This window comes from Diplotaxodon limnothrissa, linkage group LG8, assembly GCF_057381915.1.
Source record: "Diplotaxodon limnothrissa isolate DT_005_m linkage group LG8, D_limnothrissa_male_GT1.1, whole genome shotgun sequence".
Lineage (NCBI taxonomy): Eukaryota > Metazoa > Chordata > Actinopteri > Cichliformes > Cichlidae > Diplotaxodon > Diplotaxodon limnothrissa.
Window position 1 is genome coordinate 4,154,906 of NC_140603.1, and position 18,810 is coordinate 4,173,715.

General features: G+C 40.3%; 1 protein-coding gene across 1 annotated transcript in view; it reads left to right on the top strand.

Moving 5' to 3' along the window:
- Window positions 1-5,931: 5,931 nt before the first annotated feature.
- tmem94 (transmembrane protein 94) overlaps window positions 5,932-18,810 on the top strand; it is a 42,936-nt gene continuing 30,057 nt past the window's right edge. Inside the window, exons 1-10 of the mRNA XM_085361173.1 lie at window positions 5,932-6,031; window positions 9,772-10,092; window positions 12,894-13,013; window positions 14,348-14,475; window positions 14,772-14,908; window positions 15,132-15,337; window positions 16,056-16,207; window positions 17,031-17,133; window positions 17,235-17,321; window positions 17,553-17,669. Of these exons, the coding sequence (XP_085217299.1) occupies window positions 10,069-10,092; window positions 12,894-13,013; window positions 14,348-14,475; window positions 14,772-14,908; window positions 15,132-15,337; window positions 16,056-16,207; window positions 17,031-17,133; window positions 17,235-17,321; window positions 17,553-17,669 (1,074 nt within the window). The 5' untranslated portion in view covers window positions 5,932-6,031; window positions 9,772-10,068. The remainder of the gene's footprint in view (window positions 6,032-9,771; window positions 10,093-12,893; window positions 13,014-14,347; window positions 14,476-14,771; window positions 14,909-15,131; window positions 15,338-16,055; window positions 16,208-17,030; window positions 17,134-17,234; window positions 17,322-17,552; window positions 17,670-18,810) is intronic.

Genomic DNA, 18,810 nt, shown 5'->3' on the forward strand with positions numbered 1-18,810 from the left:
TCGTCCTGTATTTTGTAAAGTCAGTTTGTGAGCCTGTCTGAACCAGGAAACTAATGGTTTTTTTCTGCCTGTGTATAGATCGCCTCTGGACCTGTTCTTTCCCTGTGCATGGCGACTGAACGGAAGCAAGAGAGATAAAGGAAAGGAGAGGAGATGTGCGAGGGCTGAATGAAAACCTTCCCTTCCTGGACTCCTGCCTCTTTCACTCCTGGACCCTGGAACCCCGGCCCCTTTTCCCCTTGACATCACTATATGTATATATGAATTCCACTGTAGAGGAACACTGTAAATAAATGCACCTTTTGAAGACACTAGTGGTCTGCGCGTGAGTCCGATCTACAAAACCTGACAGTTTTGACTAATTGTGTCCGATTGATCATGTGTTCCGCCATGTAGGTGGAACACATGATCAGTCAACAGCTTCGCTGTCTCCAAGGCGGTGGGAAACTTGGGCAGAGCAATGAAATGGGTAGCTTTAAAACAAAAAGGATCCACAATAGTGAGTATGGTGGTATTACCTGAGGATGGTGGTGGTCTAGCTATGAAATTCAGGGCGATGTGTGACCAGGGTGAGTGTTTCTGATTATACCCTCGATCTCCCATCTGAGGGCCACGATGATGCAGGCTGCAGGCAGGATCGTCTCATCATATTCGGAGGCCTCGTCCAGTGAGGAAATTTGCAGAGAGAGCACATCCAGCTTCACATTACGAGAGTTGGGTCTGTACGTGATGGTTAGATTGAACTGAGTAAAGAACCTGGCTTGAAGGGAGTTGAGGCACTTTGCCATTTACAGGTACGGATGTTTTTATGGTCCGTCCAGATGAAGAGTGGCTGCGCCATCCCTTCTAGACAGTGCCTCTATTCCTCCAAGGTGAGCTTTATTGCCAGCAATTCCCAATGTCCCACGTCGCAGTTCCTGCTTAGCCTGTGAGAGATGACAAGAGAAATATGCACATGGGTGAAGCTTACCCCCGGAGTCCTGGGATAACACAAAGCATCCACTTCTAAGACGAATGGCTGAGAGAAGTCTAGTTGCACCAAGATGGGCGCAGAGGCAAACTTCTGTTTGACTTGGGAGAATGCTTGCTGTGCCACCTGGTGAACATGCCTCTCGTGTTCAGCTATGGACATCTTGAAAAATCAAAATATTGTCAAGGTACACAAAAACACAGTGGTTAATGAAATCTTTCAAGAAGTCATTCACCAAGGACAATTGATAGGCATTCCTTAAATCCACTTTTATGAAAATGGTGGCCCCCGTAACCGTTCAAAAGCGGAAGATAGTGGTGGCAGGAGATACTTGTTCTTTAGGGTTATTTTGTTCAGCCCCTGAAAGTAAATGCATAGATGGAGGGACTTGTCCTTTTTCTCCACAAAGAAGAACCCTGCTTGAACTTGGAAGAGCGGATTATTCCAGCTGTCAGAGAATCAGTGATGTAGGGTTCCATGGCTTACAAAGACTGTACAGGCGACTGGTGGGGAGTGGTGCCCCCAAGAGCAGATCAATTCCATAGTCATATGGTCTCTGCGGAGGAAGTGAGAGAGCCAAGTCCTTGCTAAACACTTCAGCTAGGTCATGGTAAACTGTAGGAACAGAGGACAAATCAAAAATTACATGACTGCCTGAAAGGGAGAGCTGAATGGCCTTAGTGCGATGGGTGATTTGTGTGAGCTTAGTGCTGTTTTAAGGCAGAAACCTGTAGAGGCTCAGTAAGAGGTGTCAATGGGAGTTTGAATTTCCTATTGAGTGTTTGATCAATGAAAATAATTTCATTGATTAAACACTTGATTGATCAAACACTCGAATCAATGAGAGCATTACACTGGTGAGTATGGGTGCTGAGTATGAGTTTTGCAGAACACTGATGACCAAGTAGGGAGGCGTCTGTAATTGTGCCCACCAGCACCCCTACGTTTACCGGCATCTCCATTCTTTGAGATTTCAGTACTGGGAAAATGTGCTCAAATTTCCCAGTTTTGGTTCAAATGCCAGCAGCTGCATTTTGTATCATTTGTAAACCTCTAAAACTTTTTGTTGGTAACCCAGAAAGAAGAGTGTTACAATAATAAATGTGCAAAGACACAAATGCATGGACAAGAACCTCTGCAGTGTCAAGTGATAAAACTTGTTTGATATTGATGTTCCTAAGGTGATGAAAGGTAGTCCTTGTTGTCTCTTTTACATGAGACTTGAAGGAGAGCTCCGAGTCAAACCACACATCCAAGTCCCTGCAATTTATGACAATGTCATCAATTTTTGTGATCGATTGACCATCAAATCTGTCTTATCAGTATTAAGAAGCAGGAAATTATCAGATAACAAGTCCTTAATTGCAAATGGACAAATTTCTAATTTAGACAAATCAGCATAGTTTCCAATGTTTAAGGAACATAAAGCTGCAGGTGATCAGCGTAACAATGAAAGGTTACTTTTAAAAAGCGTAGAAGAAGACAAAGAGGCAGCAGATACAAAGAAAACAGCAATGGGCCAAGTACAGACCCTTCAGGGAACCCATGCCTCACAGCACAGGTCTCAGAGAGATCAAATTTAAAAACTAACAGTCTGAGATCTCCCACACAGGTAGAATCTCAACCATGATAATACATTTGTACTAACACACATGGAGATTAAGGCATCTAATGACTTCAGCGGACAATTCACGCTTCAAATCCTCATTGAGGCTGTTGAGAAAAGCCTTCAGAGGGCATTCTCCTCCCCACTCTGGATCGTTCTGTCAGGAATGCAAAGGCAGGACTTCCTATCTACCTATGTACCTTCCTATGCTCCTATGACTAACACAACACTTTCACAGTGTTAACTAGGCACTGACAGAGTTTCTCACAATGATCCAGCATCGACTGAAGCTCAGCTCCTCTGTTAAGTCTCTGCCCTTACGAGGCTGATCAGCTGCAGGTGACCCCATGGCGGGAATAACTCGCCAGGCCTGGTGTCACAGGAAAACCCGGACACACACGCCAACAAGTAAAGGTAGAAATGAGTGACCGGGAGAGAACAACAACAAAACACAACATAGACATGGCAGGTCAACTGGCACGGACTGCGGACCATGACAGTCACATCATCTGCATTCAGTCCAATAGACAATGGTTGTGTTGCAAAAGTGCGTCCTAGCGTCTGTTCATAATCTTTTAGCCTTGACCTCACTGAAGTTTTCATTGAGTCCAAGGAAAGGTAGGTAGTGAAGTGAGGTACATTTTTTAAAAATGTTACACTATTAACCATTCGTAAGGTATTAGTAAGTGCTTAATTCATCATTTATAAAGCATTACTCCTCCTTGGTATTTTTTTTAAATACAGATGTTTATTCTTGATTGATAAACTCTTGGTATAATTTAGAAAGTCTAAATAGGTGATTAGTAAAGTATTCAGATGCACATTTATAGATGTAATGAGTAAAATATAAGATCATTGTGATTGTATTAATAGAGATTTTAGAAATACTTATTTCATAGTGTAATTCACAGTTAATTCAGGCAGTTGTAAGTTAAATATTTTGTGTGATCATCTAAAATGAGGACTATTTGTGCCTTTATAAATGAAAATGAAAGTACTCAAAATTCAAACAAGTATGGGCTATCTTTACAATAGAAAACTGACATGGACAAAGCACAAAGAGATAGAGAACATACAAATAATTATTGCCAGATGCAAACATAACCCACCTGAAGTTTGCAGAATACTGACATTAAGGTAGTTAAAATATGAATAAGGTAATCACAATTCAATAAATCATTACATATCTGGTAATCCAGGAAATTGTCTCTGGTATGTTTAAGTTTGTAATTTTCTTTAATTCATTCCTGAGGTTCAATTCTTCCCTTGTTTGTAAGTCAGTTGGCTAGCTTTACTCAGACAAGTGAGCGTCCAGTCAGGTACAGTTAATTTAGCTCCAAACTGTAGAATGAAATCGTAATCTGGGTATCTGGTGCTGTGCTTTCAGAGATGATTTCAGCTGAAATAAAAGAAGTACTGGATGGTCTCCTTCTTCTCATTCAGTGAAAACTCAGAGGAGCTCCTCAGTGTAAGGAGGTGATCAGAAAGAGATGGTTCTACATCATCATCAAGTATAATCAAAAATTAATGGGCATTTCTGTTAAAACCCCCAGCCTGTAAAAGCCTGCATTAAATCAGTAAATCTCAATGTTATTGACCATAATAAAAAATAAAATCTAAATGTTCAAAATATATTTTTGGTACAGGAATTCTTGCACAGTATTCTACCTTTTTTAAATCCACACCGACTTCTCTTTTCTGTTTCTTTTTTATATATTATATTTTAAATGCAGAGTGAAGGTGCTGACCAAAATGAGGCCAAGACTATAATAATAATGGATTGGATTTATATAGCGCTTTTCAAGGCACCCAAAGCGCTTTACAATGCCACTATTCATTCACACACACTGGTGGAAGCAGCTACGGTTGTAGCCACAGCTGCCCTGGGGCAGACTGACAGAAGCGAGGCTGCCATATCGCGCCATCGGCCAACACCAGTAGGCAGTAGGGTAAAGTGTCTTGCCCAAGGACACAACGACCAGGACAGAGAGCCCGGGGATCGAACCGGCGACCTTCCGGTTACAGATACGCTTCCCAACCCCCTGAGCCACGGTCGCCCCTACAATACAATAACGTTTAAAATATGCCAACAGATTTGAATAACACGGCAAAAGGCTTTTAGTATAAATCCATTATATACAACACCAAGCATGTATTACTTATACAACTTCATAGTTAGTGATGACACGTAGCAAACTTTAACTTTCCAGAACTTAATTTGGGTAATAAAACCGAAGCCTTATGTTCTCATTCATTTACCCTGTTGAAACCTACACAAGCTTTTTGTCGTTCTCTCTCTCTCGCTCTCTCTCTCTCTCACACACACACACACACACACACACACACACACACACACACACACACACACACACACACACACTTTCTCTCTCTGTCAGCATCATGGCAAAACAACAGAGGATTAAATGGGGCCAGGGATTTTCAAGAATTACCCTCTTCTTATAATAGTCTGGTCTTTGGAAGAAGTGTAAAAGTTTAAAAGTAGCTGAATTAGATTCATTTAAATAAATAGTTGCTGTAATTTATGAGTTAGTTATTACCAATGACTGCAGAAAACATGGACTACCTAATAGATCCCCGAAAATGAAGCCAAAACATTTCTATCGCCCCCTGGTGTCTGGCTTCAGTATAGGTCTAAAACCTCGCCTTCTCTAGGTTAGCGGAGGGCACTGGGGTCAGACTAAAATAAAAATAAAAGAAAAAAGTTCCCAAAGATTTTGTTTTGCATTATCAGTAGTTTTCATCACGCTGATTTGTGTTCAAGGGGTGTCCTTTCTCATAAGTTTGATTCTAATTACTACCATAATGCTGTTAAATTGGGGTCCAACGTCAACATAACTGACAGCTGCAGTCACGGAGAAACCTGCCTATCTAATGGCAGATAGAGCGGGGATGCTGAGAGGTCAAGTGTTTACTTTCCAAAACCACGACCGACTGTTTCAAAATTATAGCTGAGGTGTTTTTCGGTAAACTGGACAAACCCACCGAAGGACCCGAGCATCCCGCCGTACTTTTTCGGTAAATTACTCTAATCCGTAACTAATTCACCCTGATTACAGGAATCAAGAGAAAGTCACCGGGATGCTCAGTCACTAACTAACGTTACTGTATAAGGATTACAGTAATACATGAGTATTATACTGTAAGACCTGGACTCTCCTAATGTGCAGAGCTGATTATTAAGGAAATAAAAGTGACGTAGCAGTATAGCCCAAGAGATGGCAATAGTGCAACATTGTTGGATGCAAGCTGCCTTTAAAAACAAAAGAAGAAGAAGAACACGCACGCACGCGCGCACGTACACATTATTTCCTTCCTCCTAGCTGAACGCTTTCCAACATGGCTGCTGCTGCACAGTGAAGCATCTGAAGTGTGTTTATATGGAGAGAAAAAGGTGTTTTTTCAGGATGTGCAGAGAGACTCGAAAATGAGGAAAGGTGAGTGCTTATATATTAATAATGTACACCCACTCAGTGTGATATGATGAATATTGCAGCGGTGAAGTGTAGTTTAAACAACGCCTGTGTTGCGGTAGCATCTGCCTCTGAGATGGAGGTAAGGAGATATGTGGCCTGACAACAGCTTTGCTTTTAAAGAAGATAGATCGATTAAAAGCTCAAATCGAGACTAGTCTTGTGATAGCTGCTGTTTACAGCAGAACATTTCATTTATAGCTAATGTGACTCACGACATGTCGCTTTGTTGACCTTTGAGAGGTGCTTGTGAAAACACCGACTATTGTCGTTCTCCGCGATAAGATTTTCATTGGTGCGAAGTATTGTGATTTGACAAATTGACATGCTTTTACAGCTTTCATGCTGGAGCTGTAGGCTGGGTTAGTGTTAGGGGTTATGCTTTAAGTACAGCTCTCAAGGTGTACGTGAGCTTATTCATACCCATTCTGTAAAGTTGCTAGAGCCCGTAAAGCCATACGACAAATAAGAGTTTTCACTTGTTTTGCGACGATTTTACTTTAAGTCAAATTCAGAATTCTGACTTTTGTATTTTTCCGTCTTTCTCTTTTGGTCATATTTGTGTCAACGCGATCGTTATGTGTGGATAAAATCTACCAAAAGTCTTTGAAACCGCCAGCTACGGTTTACGATTTACTTCACAAATAGGCAAGGCAAGTTTATTTGTATAGCACAATTCAACAACAAGGTGATTCAAAGTGCTTTACAGAGACATTAGAAACAAGAACAAATAAAAAGCATGATTTAAAATTGATTAAAACAAGCAAATAAACTAATTAACAAACAAACAAACAAACAAACAAACAACAGTATATAAAATCAAAACAGATAAAATCAGAACAGTAGATAAAATCAGTAGTTAAATGTAAGTTTTGAAATTTAAGCTTAAAGTGTGGATTTGGTGCTTTATTCAAATGCAGCTGAGAACAGGTGAGTCTTCAACCTGGATTTAAATAAACTGAGTGTTTCAGCTGATCTGAGGCTTTCTGGGAGTTTGTTCCAGATATAAGGAGCATAAAAGCTGAATGCAGCTTCTCCGTGTCTGGTTCTGACTCTGGGAACTGATAAAAGACCGGATCCAGATGACCTGAGGGATCTGGATGGTTCATACTGGGTCAGGAGGTCATTGATGTATTTTGGTCCTAAACCATTCAGAGCTTTATAGGCCAGCATCAGAACTTTAAAGTCTATCCTCTGACGGACAGGCAGCCAGTGTAAAGACCTCAGAGCTGGACTGATGTGGTCCACTTTTTTGGTCTTAGTGAGGACTCGAGCAGCAGAGTTCTGAATGAGCTGTAGTTGTCTGACTGATTTTTTAGGTAGACCTGTAAAGATGCTGTTACAGTAATCAAGCCTACTAAAGATGAATGCATAGGGGGAAAATGTTGGCAGAATTCTGTTTAGCAATGCCTCATTGCCACGGCTTGTGGAGTAAAGTCGACTGGAGCCTATCCCAGTTGACTTTGGGTATGTAGCAAGGTACACCCAGGACAAGTAGCCAGTCTATCACCCAGGCAGAACTGAAGATGTTAACATTTTCAGTGCAAGTATTGACAGCATTAGAAATGAGTATATTAGAGGGACGACTCAGATTGAGCAGTTTTGGGACAAAGTTAAGAGAGGCAAGGTTGAGATGGTTTGAAGATGTACAGATGAGGGATTATTAATATACTGGACAAGGGATGTTGAATTTGGATTTGCTAGGTAAGAGAGTTCATGGATGTAGTGGAGGAAGACACGAAAAGGGCTCTGGTGACAGTAGAGAATGCAAAGAGGCAGATAATTACTGTGGTGACCCCTTAAATGGTCGCTGCTGAAAGTGGTTGTTTAGGTAAAGGCCGAGGGGGCGACCATTTCAGCAGTAGTATGCAGAGATTATGCATTGCTGTGGATGTGGACATACAGATGAACAGTCTTTCCATTGTTTATCCATAACGTCTATGGAGACAAGTTTGCACAATCATAGATATTTGGCATGCGTGCAGAGATGAGTGTTCACTTTTGTCATTTGTTTACATGTTAAGTTTCACATCAAGCCTAAGAATAAAAATAAACTATACCAAAAAGTATGATGATGTCAGTATCAAGGAGATGCAGTATAAGTAGCAGGAGTTATTTCACAGCTACTTGGCAAGGCAGAAATGTTTAAAAGAGGTTCTCTGATAAACACGTAGATGCCTTCACTAGCATGTAGGGGTGGGCGATATATCAAATTTTTTCCACGTACAATGGTTAAGTTGGCTTTATCGTAACCATCGAGGATAAATTGCCATTGCCACTGTGAAATTTTTTTTCTCTCTCACACGCTGGGAATGCATCATTAATTCCCCCGTCCCAATTGGAAAGTTTTCTACCTGGCACACTGTGCTGAGCATGCCTGTTTATATACTACCAGATTGGGAAAAATTTGGCGTCAGTGGGAGCGTCAGACGAGCGGGGGACTGACACTTGCTGTCATTTGGATTTCACGGGGATGATGCAGAACAAAATGCAATAATTTGCAAAACATGCCGTAAAACTATTTATTATTTATAAAAAGAGAGCAATATCACGAAATTATTCTACCAGCTGAAAAGTCATCCAAATGAAGAATGTTTTAAACTCTGCATGTCACCATCTCCCGTAAACCAAAGAAAACGTTAAACAAACCAGCTGTGATACCCTGGACTATTCTTGTTCAGTCGTTTTAATAGTTACTATAGTTACTGTAAATTGAGGTCATCGCGTGTTTTATTTTACAATTTTTATATGTTACAAGCACAAAAGAGCATCCGTTTATTTTCAGTTGTTTTATTCAATTATTGCTTGATGTCCTTTTTTGTTGCTATGATCTTTAGTTTGTTAAAGGTCTGGTGTTGACCACAGAAAGAGACTTACTGTGACAGTATTGTCATTTGTGAAAAACTGATGGTTAAAAAATGGTTAGGATAAAACATTTAAATTGATTCAAATGTTTTGTATTCAAAGTAGAAGAAAACTTTGGATGGTCGATTTGAATGAGTGTAATTTTAGGCACTATATTGTTGAAAATAATATTTATTTTTGAAGTTTATTTAAACATATTGCTATATGTGTCGTGGTGTAGCCAAAAAAATATCGTGATATTAGATTTTTCTCATATCACCCAGCCCTACTAGCATGTTTCTTCTCTTCCCATTAGTTTCCAGAGATACAATGTTCTCACATTTATACACTGCTTTTCTACTCATACTGACCACTCAAAGAGGTTTAGACTACAGGGCTTTATTATGTACACTTAAAGCACTTTATTCACCTTACAACCAATCAACCAACACCAACACACTCAACAAACTAATCCACGAGGCCAGTAATGTGGCTGTGGAGCTAGACTCTCTGATGGCGGTGTCAGAAAGACTGTTGCTGTCCAAGTCCAGGGAATATATTGGGCATTCCTCCCTCCACCCTTCAGTCTGTCTGCCTGTTCGATTGGCTCACCACTCTCAACTCTTTGCCAAGGAGATTGCTGACTCTGGGGTTTTGTGTCAGTTGAAACTGCTTGTGTTCAAGGTGAGTAGATTCTATGGTGCAGTCTGATTGTCAGTACTGCTGTTATGCTAACACTGGGTGATGTTTCCTGGACTTTATACACCAAATGACACCAAGGTGTTATTCATGTCATCTATGTTGATGACATTCCAGTTAGATATACATTTTTGTTCATGTGCTTTGCATTTTATTCACAGGGCTCCGCATCAACGTTATGACGCGATTCCTGTGCAGCACCTGAGGAAGTAAACAAAACCAGATATCCCAGAGAGAGTTCTCCACTTTTCTTCTGTCACACTGGCAAAGGACGCAGTGCAGGAGGTCTTAACAGGCAGAGAACTGCTTTCTCTGTGCGCATCTTAGCCACTTGATCTACAGCTGCTGGAATCAAAGATGTGTAGCATCTAGAGCTGGACTTTGTGTGGCAGAACTGACAGAATTTGCCACATCTTTGCCTAACAAGGAGCAGAGCATGTAGAGTGGTTGTGGTTGCCATGGAGCCAAGGGATAAGAGACAGGTGAGTCTGGTTGCTTAGATTAGCAAATGCCTTTGGAACGTAAATGTTTCCTGTGTGGATGCTGTTTTAATAGACAGCTACCTTGGTGTTTAGAGTGACCTCAGGAGATTAACTGCCTTGCTGTAACATCATCTACCATGGGGTCTTGTTTTTCCAAGGTTTTTTGCTTCTTCAGAGAGAGCAATTTTTCTGCAGACCTATAAACAGAAACCACTGTGATACCAGAAGTGTGTTGGATACAACACAGAGATGTATATGTGTAACAGGCTAATAAAATATTAGAATTTTGCTAACTCGGAGTAAGTGATAACATTTTTGCATTAAAGTGAAAACAAAACACAAATTGTATAAAGGCACAATATAGCCCTGCTTTCAGAAACAGACATAGATGTAACACTGTCTGTAGCTGGATATAAGAAATAAGTGCTTGAAGTCAACTTTTTAAAAACATGTTTAGTGCCATCTTCTGTTAGCATGGAACGTCATGTCACCGGATTGGGTGGTTGTTGATGTCAAGACTCACATTAGTTTATTTTAGCTAGCTAGTAACAGAACCAATAACTCAGGGGAAATTAAAGACAAAAAAAAATCAGTCTAAAGGGATCACTTTTGTGCTGCCCCTGGCTTCAAAAATGAGTGCAAAATCTGTTCAGCACTATTTTATGCAGTAAAATAGTCTCTCTACCAGTGCATCACACCACAAGAATGTTTCTTGCAGAAACACGTTCGAACATGCTGTCTGCAGGAAAACAAACAAACAAAATCTCCACATCGATCCTTCTATCCTTCACTTCCATTTCGCTTTTCCTCATTTCTAAAATGAAGCAATCCAGTCAGTGAGATGACACGAGAGGAAAAAAGCTCTAATTTTCCCAGCACACGTGCTTATGGGATTCCTGACCGTGCTTTGGTAAGAAAGATAGTCATGTTTATGGTGTGATGTGCATGTATTAAAGCTGTTTTGTTGTCAACTAGATTGATGTGCGTAGGAAAAGAGAGACTATTTTATTGCATAAAATAGAACTGATTGCATCAGCTGATTGGTACAATCGACTAGATGAGGAAAAATAATTTTCTTAATCAGGGTTGTCGGTCCGGTGAACCACCTGTCACCTGACTCAAACAGGCTCTTCTCCACACAGTCCTCATTTATAAGGTGCATTACAAGCCCGAACATTATGGTTAACAGGTGGATTTCCCTGTTTCAGTGCAGAGTATGTCCTTGGTTTTAACATAAAACTGATTGTTGCAGCAAGAGACAACACAAAAGTGTCTATTGACTGCAACCAACCCACCTGGTGTCATAACGTTCCGTACTGACAGAAAATGGGGCTAAACATGTTTTTGAGAGTTTGAAACTTTCAAATAAAGAAGAGCTAATTTTCAATCAATAGTGGAATAATTGTGTTTATTCTGTCCTGTCTGGCAGAATTGTTGTCTGAAGACCAAAAAATGGCCAACAGATTTACTTTCCCTAGTGGACCATCATGACATTTACTTTAATGGTCCACTTGATGGTGATATTTTGTTAGGATCTTTTTTATTTAGTGTTATTGTAATCACAATCTGCTTCAACAACTGCTGGAAAAAATAACACAGCAGAGAAACAACAGCAAGAACCGACATATGCATAAATAACAATAAATAATAAATGTTACTGAACAGCACACAGTACTAATAATGCAAAATATATTTAGAGGCAGCAGCCAAATAATATGGTGTGTCTGTGAATACCTGTTTGTACACCTCATAGGCCCTCACCCCCAGGGCGCCTGAGATATTCAAGATAAAACAAGTAATTTCCCCATGGGGATCAATAAAGTATCCATTATTATTATTATTATTATTATTATTATTATTATTATTATTCTTCTAAGATATGTTGTAAGAGAGGTGGAGTGTAAGACCTGACACGGACAAACAGGCACACAAGAATGCATTCACTCCCTCATGCACACATATACAAATGCTCACACACTCATCCAACATGTAGAGACACAGAAATGAACACCGTACACACACTCACGCTCCCCAGACACCCTCTATACTCCCATGTCCAGTGGTTATAATTGTGCTAATAATTGTGGTTTTTGAAATTCTCAATTTTTTCTTTATTCTATAAGCTCTGGCATTTTGCAGCATATTTACCCTCATACTTTCTGCTGTCGGCCGTCAGCCTGGAAGCTGTATAATTTAAACATGGTGTCAGACTTGGTTAATCTGCATATTTTAATACAACTGGTTTACTGCTGTGTAAAACAAACAGCAGTGTATGAAGCAGCAAAAAATTTTGTTTTTTTTCCCAAGTCGGACTTTGTTGATCAGGTGATTTGATGAAGGATTCCCGCTAGCTGTTTCAAATTAAAGGTTTTAAAGTTGGCTACAGGAACAGCGCTGCTGTTTTGGACGCTAGAAACATGCTTTCTTCCATCTACCTGAGCTCACCATCTCAGTAAGGGTGCTGCCTCTTTGCGCCTCATGCTGTGTAAACAGACTCCAGCTCCATATTCAACTATGCCAATGTTATTATCACTGCCGCTGTTGTTTTATCATGCTTTTTACTGAACAATTGCGGGCTGCATAGGTTTAATGTTGTAAACTCTTTATTCACACACTGCTCCTAACCCTTCCCTCTGCCCACTCCCCGACTCCCCCAAGGCTAATCAAGCCTACCTGTGGGACTTCTAGAATTTTTGATACCCAGCATCAAGACTAATGGTGAAACAAAGGATTTTTTTTTTCTTTTTTAAAATCGACCAGTAAAATGACTGGATTGTTTTATTTTGTTGTTGTTCTTCCAGGAGGAGGATGCTGTGACTCTGGGCCTTTCAACTGGCCAGGCTCTTGAGAAGCTCCGGGACCAGTTAAGCAGCTTGCTGGAACAGCATCAGAGAGTTGCATGCAGACGAACATCTGTGCTGGTACGCACACACTTGTGTCTACACTTTTAAACCAGTGGTCCTTACTTTAGAACCTTATTTCCCCGTTTTGGATTTTCCATATATGTGGCTATATCTGTAAATTATGCTACATATGTATGCACTATTCCTTGGATGGCGGTACCTGGTGAGGTTAACAACTTCACTGCTGTTTTCTGTTCGTGCCAAAAAGGAGCTGTCACGGTGACTCGGTGTCACGGTTCGATATTTTTTCGATACAAAAAAATGTTCATGCTTTTTTAATTTGTCATTTATTAAAATTATAAATATATATTTTAACTCAAAAGTACAGTTTTTAAATTTAATGTTGCTGAAACAACAAAGGGATAAAAAATAAATCTATCTGATGGAGGAATCCCTCATCTTTGGAAAAGAGTTTATTACAGAGAAATGGCTCTTTCCAAAATAAAAGCTATACTATACGCTTCTTCTGGGCTATATTCTCAGCAGCATATTAAACATATCAGGTCCCCATGAAGAGAATCCTGTGCTAACGGCTGTCTAAATGACTCGGGTAAAGTTTGTAGCATGCGTGCTTGTTGTTTTTGTCTGCTTCCACTTGTCTTTGCACTAGGATGATGTCGGCGTAAATGTGCAGTCATATTCGTTGTGTTCCCACTAGTGCTGTCAGCGTTAATCTCGTTAAAATGACGTTAACGCCACAACACGGCAAATCTCCGTTAACGAGCTACCGCGGATCGCCCCGTGCGTGGGGCTGGACGGCCAACACGTTAACGAGCTAACTGCGCTAACACACTAGCTCCCACCCATGTAATTGAGCATTGCGTGGCACATCCAACATACTGTTTTACTTTAGTCCATGACGCGCTTACCTTCAGGGTCATACTTAACTTGAAGACCAAAATAGTTCCAAAGGCCAGATCTGAATGAGGGTGGGGGAGGTTCAATTTCGGGTAGCGTTGAGGCAGTTGCCATGTTGCAACGAGCTTAGCTTCCCTCTTGCTAGCATGTGCTGCACTCAGTGGATCTGCACTGGACAGTGCAGCCTAGGCGGAGTAGTCGAACGCAGATCCACTTACAGCATTGTCAGAAGGAAAGTTGATAAAATAAATTTAAAATGTTGTATTGTTCGATACATATGCGTACCGAACCGAAAGCACTGTATCGAACGGTTCAATATCGATACGAGTATCGTTGCGCCCCTAATAAATAAATATTTATTTATTTATTTATAAGCCTTACATACTTGTGAGGCTCTGTGTACATATGTGCTCTGTGTAGGCACACTACTTTGTAATGTAACATGTTGTATATTGTTGTGCTTACTTGCTTTTGTTTTGGGGACATTTCCATAGGAACAGTGGCAAAATAGCTTCCTTTACCATGGTAATCGTCACTCTTGTGTCCATTGGCCGGGTGCTGCTCTCACTCTGCTGGTGGTGGTGGGACTCGTCTGTTGCCATGGTAGCCAGCCGAAGGGGAGGTATGTAACCTCTTTTTGGGATGTCTTATTCTTCACCTCCACACGGTGGTAAGTCCACATAGCTGTCAGTGCTTTGAGAGCTTTCTTCTCGGCACATGAGGGATTCTCTACAAGATAGCATCCTTTCCAAAAAAAAAGCACTGGTTGAAATTCTAGTTAGTTTGCATTAAAAATGTTTAGCACAGCCAGGTAATTGAGAAATGCATCTCCCTCGTCCACCATGATGAGAGATATTTCATCACTGTATTCTTTGATCTTTCATTCATAGCTGTGGTCTTCTGTCTTCACCTCCACAGTGCTGGTATAGAGCTCCTGAATGCCGCTGCTCTCCTTCTCCTCTTGGTGCTGAACCTGTGTCTGGGTGGACGCCAGGAGAGACTGAAGCGAAATGAGATGATATGGCGCCTAAAGGCCATCATCACACAGCTCAGTGGTGAGTAAGGCTCATGACTGCATTACTGCAAACACAGAAGAATTGAGGAACTTGTATTCTCTGTAAAAGTCGCATTTGTTTGTTTAGTTTTGTTTGTTGTTGTTGTAATTGTTTTTTGTTTTACCTTCTTCAAATCCTATTTCATTAACAAGAGTTAGTCTGTCATGTTAGTTCTTCTTTTGTTCTCTAAATGAGTCCTCAATTTTGTAATTCATTATCCTAGATTACTTGTCAGCCTGTGTTGGTGAAGTGAAATGGCCTTCATCTCTCTACCCTGACCTTTACACACCCTCATCCCCATCGTGGTCCCTTCACTGGACCTATCGTGACTCTCAGCTGGTTAACCTGCCTGTTAGTCTACTGGTGGAAGGCGATATCATTGCTTTGAGACCTGGTCAAGAGGCCTTTGCATCACTTAGAGGCATTAAGGTTAGTCTGCATTTACTGTAAGCTGTAGTATACTTTTGTAAGATAGTATCTATTTTTTTGAGTAAATAACAATTTTCAAAAGCTTTAAAAAGCAACACGTATCACAATTTGTATCGGCAGCTTAAGCCTGTATTTAGGTATTAGACACAATCTCACCCGGTATTTCCTCTGCTAGTAGGAATAACAAATACATCAACTGGAAGTTTATCAGCCACATTTAGACAAAACTAATGCATTGTTGTATGATATGTGGTAAAAAGGATGGACAGGATATTTTTGTTATTAGTTTGTGTAAAAAATTCTATTTAATACATTGTTTTTTACACTGTTTATGAAAATGGAGGCAAAAAAATAAATAGTTTTACAGGTGGAGACCTCTGACCTTTTTTCCCCTCATCATCATTTTCTGACTGGATGCTTTGCTGAGTTTTCATCTTTTCTACTGGAAGCACGAGACGATACCTGCACCATACACATGTTTCACAGGAGGTCCAACTCCTCTAGGATGCCACATCAGTACTTTCTTTTGCTAAAAGGTTTGCTGTGTCTCGCAGCATAGTCTTGAGACTATGATTGACAGTGCAGCAGACAGGTGGTTAAATCTAGGAGAGCTGACAGGGCCATAGAAGGTCCTTAACCTGTCAGTAAGACCGGTATCTGGTATCTCAGAAATTATAATTGTTCTTTTTTTTTTTTTCTTTTCATTTTTCCTCCTCAGGATGATGAGCACATTGTGCTTGAACCAGGAGATTTATTCCCACCATTCTCCCCTCCTCCTTCACCACGGGCCAATGAGAAAAGAGGACCCCAGAGCCCCCAGCAACACCGCCTCTTCAGAGTGGTCTGTACTCCAGTCCTGGACACGATAAGGTAGGGAACATAGCCATGTTTATTTTTTTGTTTTTTGTTTTTTAAACCAAATATTGGAATTACTTCTAATATCCTCAAATATTAAAAATGAATGTTAAAAGTATTATACAGTCTTTCATGTACATATGCATTTTTTTGGTGGGATGGAAGCAAAACATACATACATGACATTCACCTTAGGTTAACATTAGGTTATGCACATTAATGCACCAGTGTGCTGTTTAAAAGGTCAAAAGGGCAAATCTTCATCTGCCCACCATAACAGAAAAATAAACAGCAAAGTTACTGTTCTCCAAAAGGAGCAATGCTTCCCATTTGCAGTTTGCTAGATAACCCAGAAGACTGATGATAAATTTGTTTGTGCCCGAATGAGACCACAATACAGCTGTTTAGTATAAATGGACATTATTTCATCTGTGAAATTATAGTGGAGGTAAGTATAACTTTGATCCTGTTATCCTGGATCTGCATCAAACTTGAGTTAATTTTCTTCTGACCATTTTATTATCAAAACGTTGCTTCAGGAAACAGTACTGCAACTCAGTCTGTGGCTTTTGGAAAGTAAATATTAAGAAATCACACTTTTTCTCAATTGTGACATTTTATTTGAACATTAGCTTGCGCTCGTACCCATATTGACAAAAGTTAATTGGCTATACTGCTGTCATGTGACTATGATGTAATGAAAAGAAACCATAACATCTCACAGATGAAGAATGATGATGAACATAAGAAGAGTATCAATGGGAATGAATGGTAATGGAAAAAAGTTGTTAAACTTTGGTAAAATCATTTGTATTTCTGTCTGTCTTTTATCCAACAGGAACAATTTGGAGTTGGCCCTGTCTCGCCCAGTCACTGTGCTCGATAATGAGAGATTTACAGTACAGTCGGTTATCACCAAGCTAGTCTGTCCTGTTGTACTGGTGAGTAGTTGGTGTGTTCTTCCTAATGTATTCTGCATTGTATTTGAACATGAACATGTAAATATGTGCAGTCTTATGTGTGTTTTGCTCCCCTCTTCTAGGTGGCATTCCTGCTTGTTAACACTGTTCGCTTTCTTCTTACTGCCCCCAGCCTCACTCCTAGATGCTACAATTTTGTTCAGCTTCAGGTAAAATAATTCAAAGCAGTAAATGTGCAGACAGCAAAGACTGTAATGTATTAGTGATGTAGGGACACAGCCAACCAGTGTGTATGTAAAGGTGTTTTTTGTGATTACTATTGATAATAAACTTTCCTAACAGTTTGTTCTGTGTTGGCACCAAACATATTGATTGTACTAAGAATATTCTTGAAAGCGAAAAAGACTGGACAGAAATGTGTGTATGACTTGTTTTTTCAGCTAATGGGTGTTCTGCCCATTTTGCCCCTGCTCTTTCCTATTATGTGGGTGCTGGTGAATGCTTACGGAGAGGCCAGGGTCCTCGCCGAGTTCAGCCGTGTGTCACCAGCTGGCCTGGTAAGGGACATGCACACAGGGACACGGTCAAACACACACACAAATGTGACATGCAATGACAGGAGAAAAGGCTTCAGTTATTATCAGTGATTTTTTTTTTTTTACTTTTAGTAACAGGTCTAAAAGAACACATCAAATCAAAATGTATTTATATAGCACATATTAAAAACAACAAAGCTGACCATAGTGCTTCACAGTCAGTAAAAGCATGAGACAATTAAAATAAACAATAAGAAAACAGGGCAGGAAACAATAGGTGACAACACAACAAGCCAGATAACAACCAACTAGTTAGAATCAAAAGCCAAAGTAAAAAGATGGTACGAATATGAACAGGGAGGTTATTCCAGAGTCTAGGTGCTATGGTTGCAAAGGCCCGGTCGCCTCTCAACGTCAGTCGAGACCTAGGTTGTGCTAGGAGCATCTGATTGGACGATCTTAGTGCTCTATTGGGATTGTACAAGTGGAGGAGTTCGGAAAGATAGCTGGGTGCTAAATTATTTAGAATTTTAAAAGTGAACAAAAGAATTTTAAAATCTATACGATATTTAACAGAGAGCCAATGTAAGCTGGCTAAAATTGGAGTGATGTGTTCATAGATTCTCGTACCTGTTAAGAGGCGCGCAGCTGCATTCTGAACTAACTGAAGCATGTTGGAGGCTGTAGAGGGAGTTACAGTAGTCCAGTCTGGATGTGATAAATGCGTGGATAAGCTTTTCAAGGTCCTTTAGAGGTAGGAACAGCTTTGCTTTGGATATCTGACGCAACTGGTGAAAGCTGTTGTTTACCACAGTGGAGACCTGTTTCTCAAGTTTAAAAGCGCCATCCAGGAACACTCGGAGGTTTCTTACAGTGAGCGAGAAATGGCTAGCAAGAGGACCTAGGCCATCAGCTAACTGGTCTGGCGGAGTGTGACTATCAAAAACAATGATTTCGGTCTTATTCTCATTCAGTGTAAGAAAATTATGTGATAACCAAATTTTAACTTCATGCAGACAGTTGAACAGAGGTTGCAAAGAAGCAGACACATCGGATTTCAAAGGTGAATAAATCTATAACTATTATTTCTAGAACTCTTCAAACCCTGATAATAACACCAATGCTTTTTTCTCAACAAGTCCTTCAGGGACACAGACACACT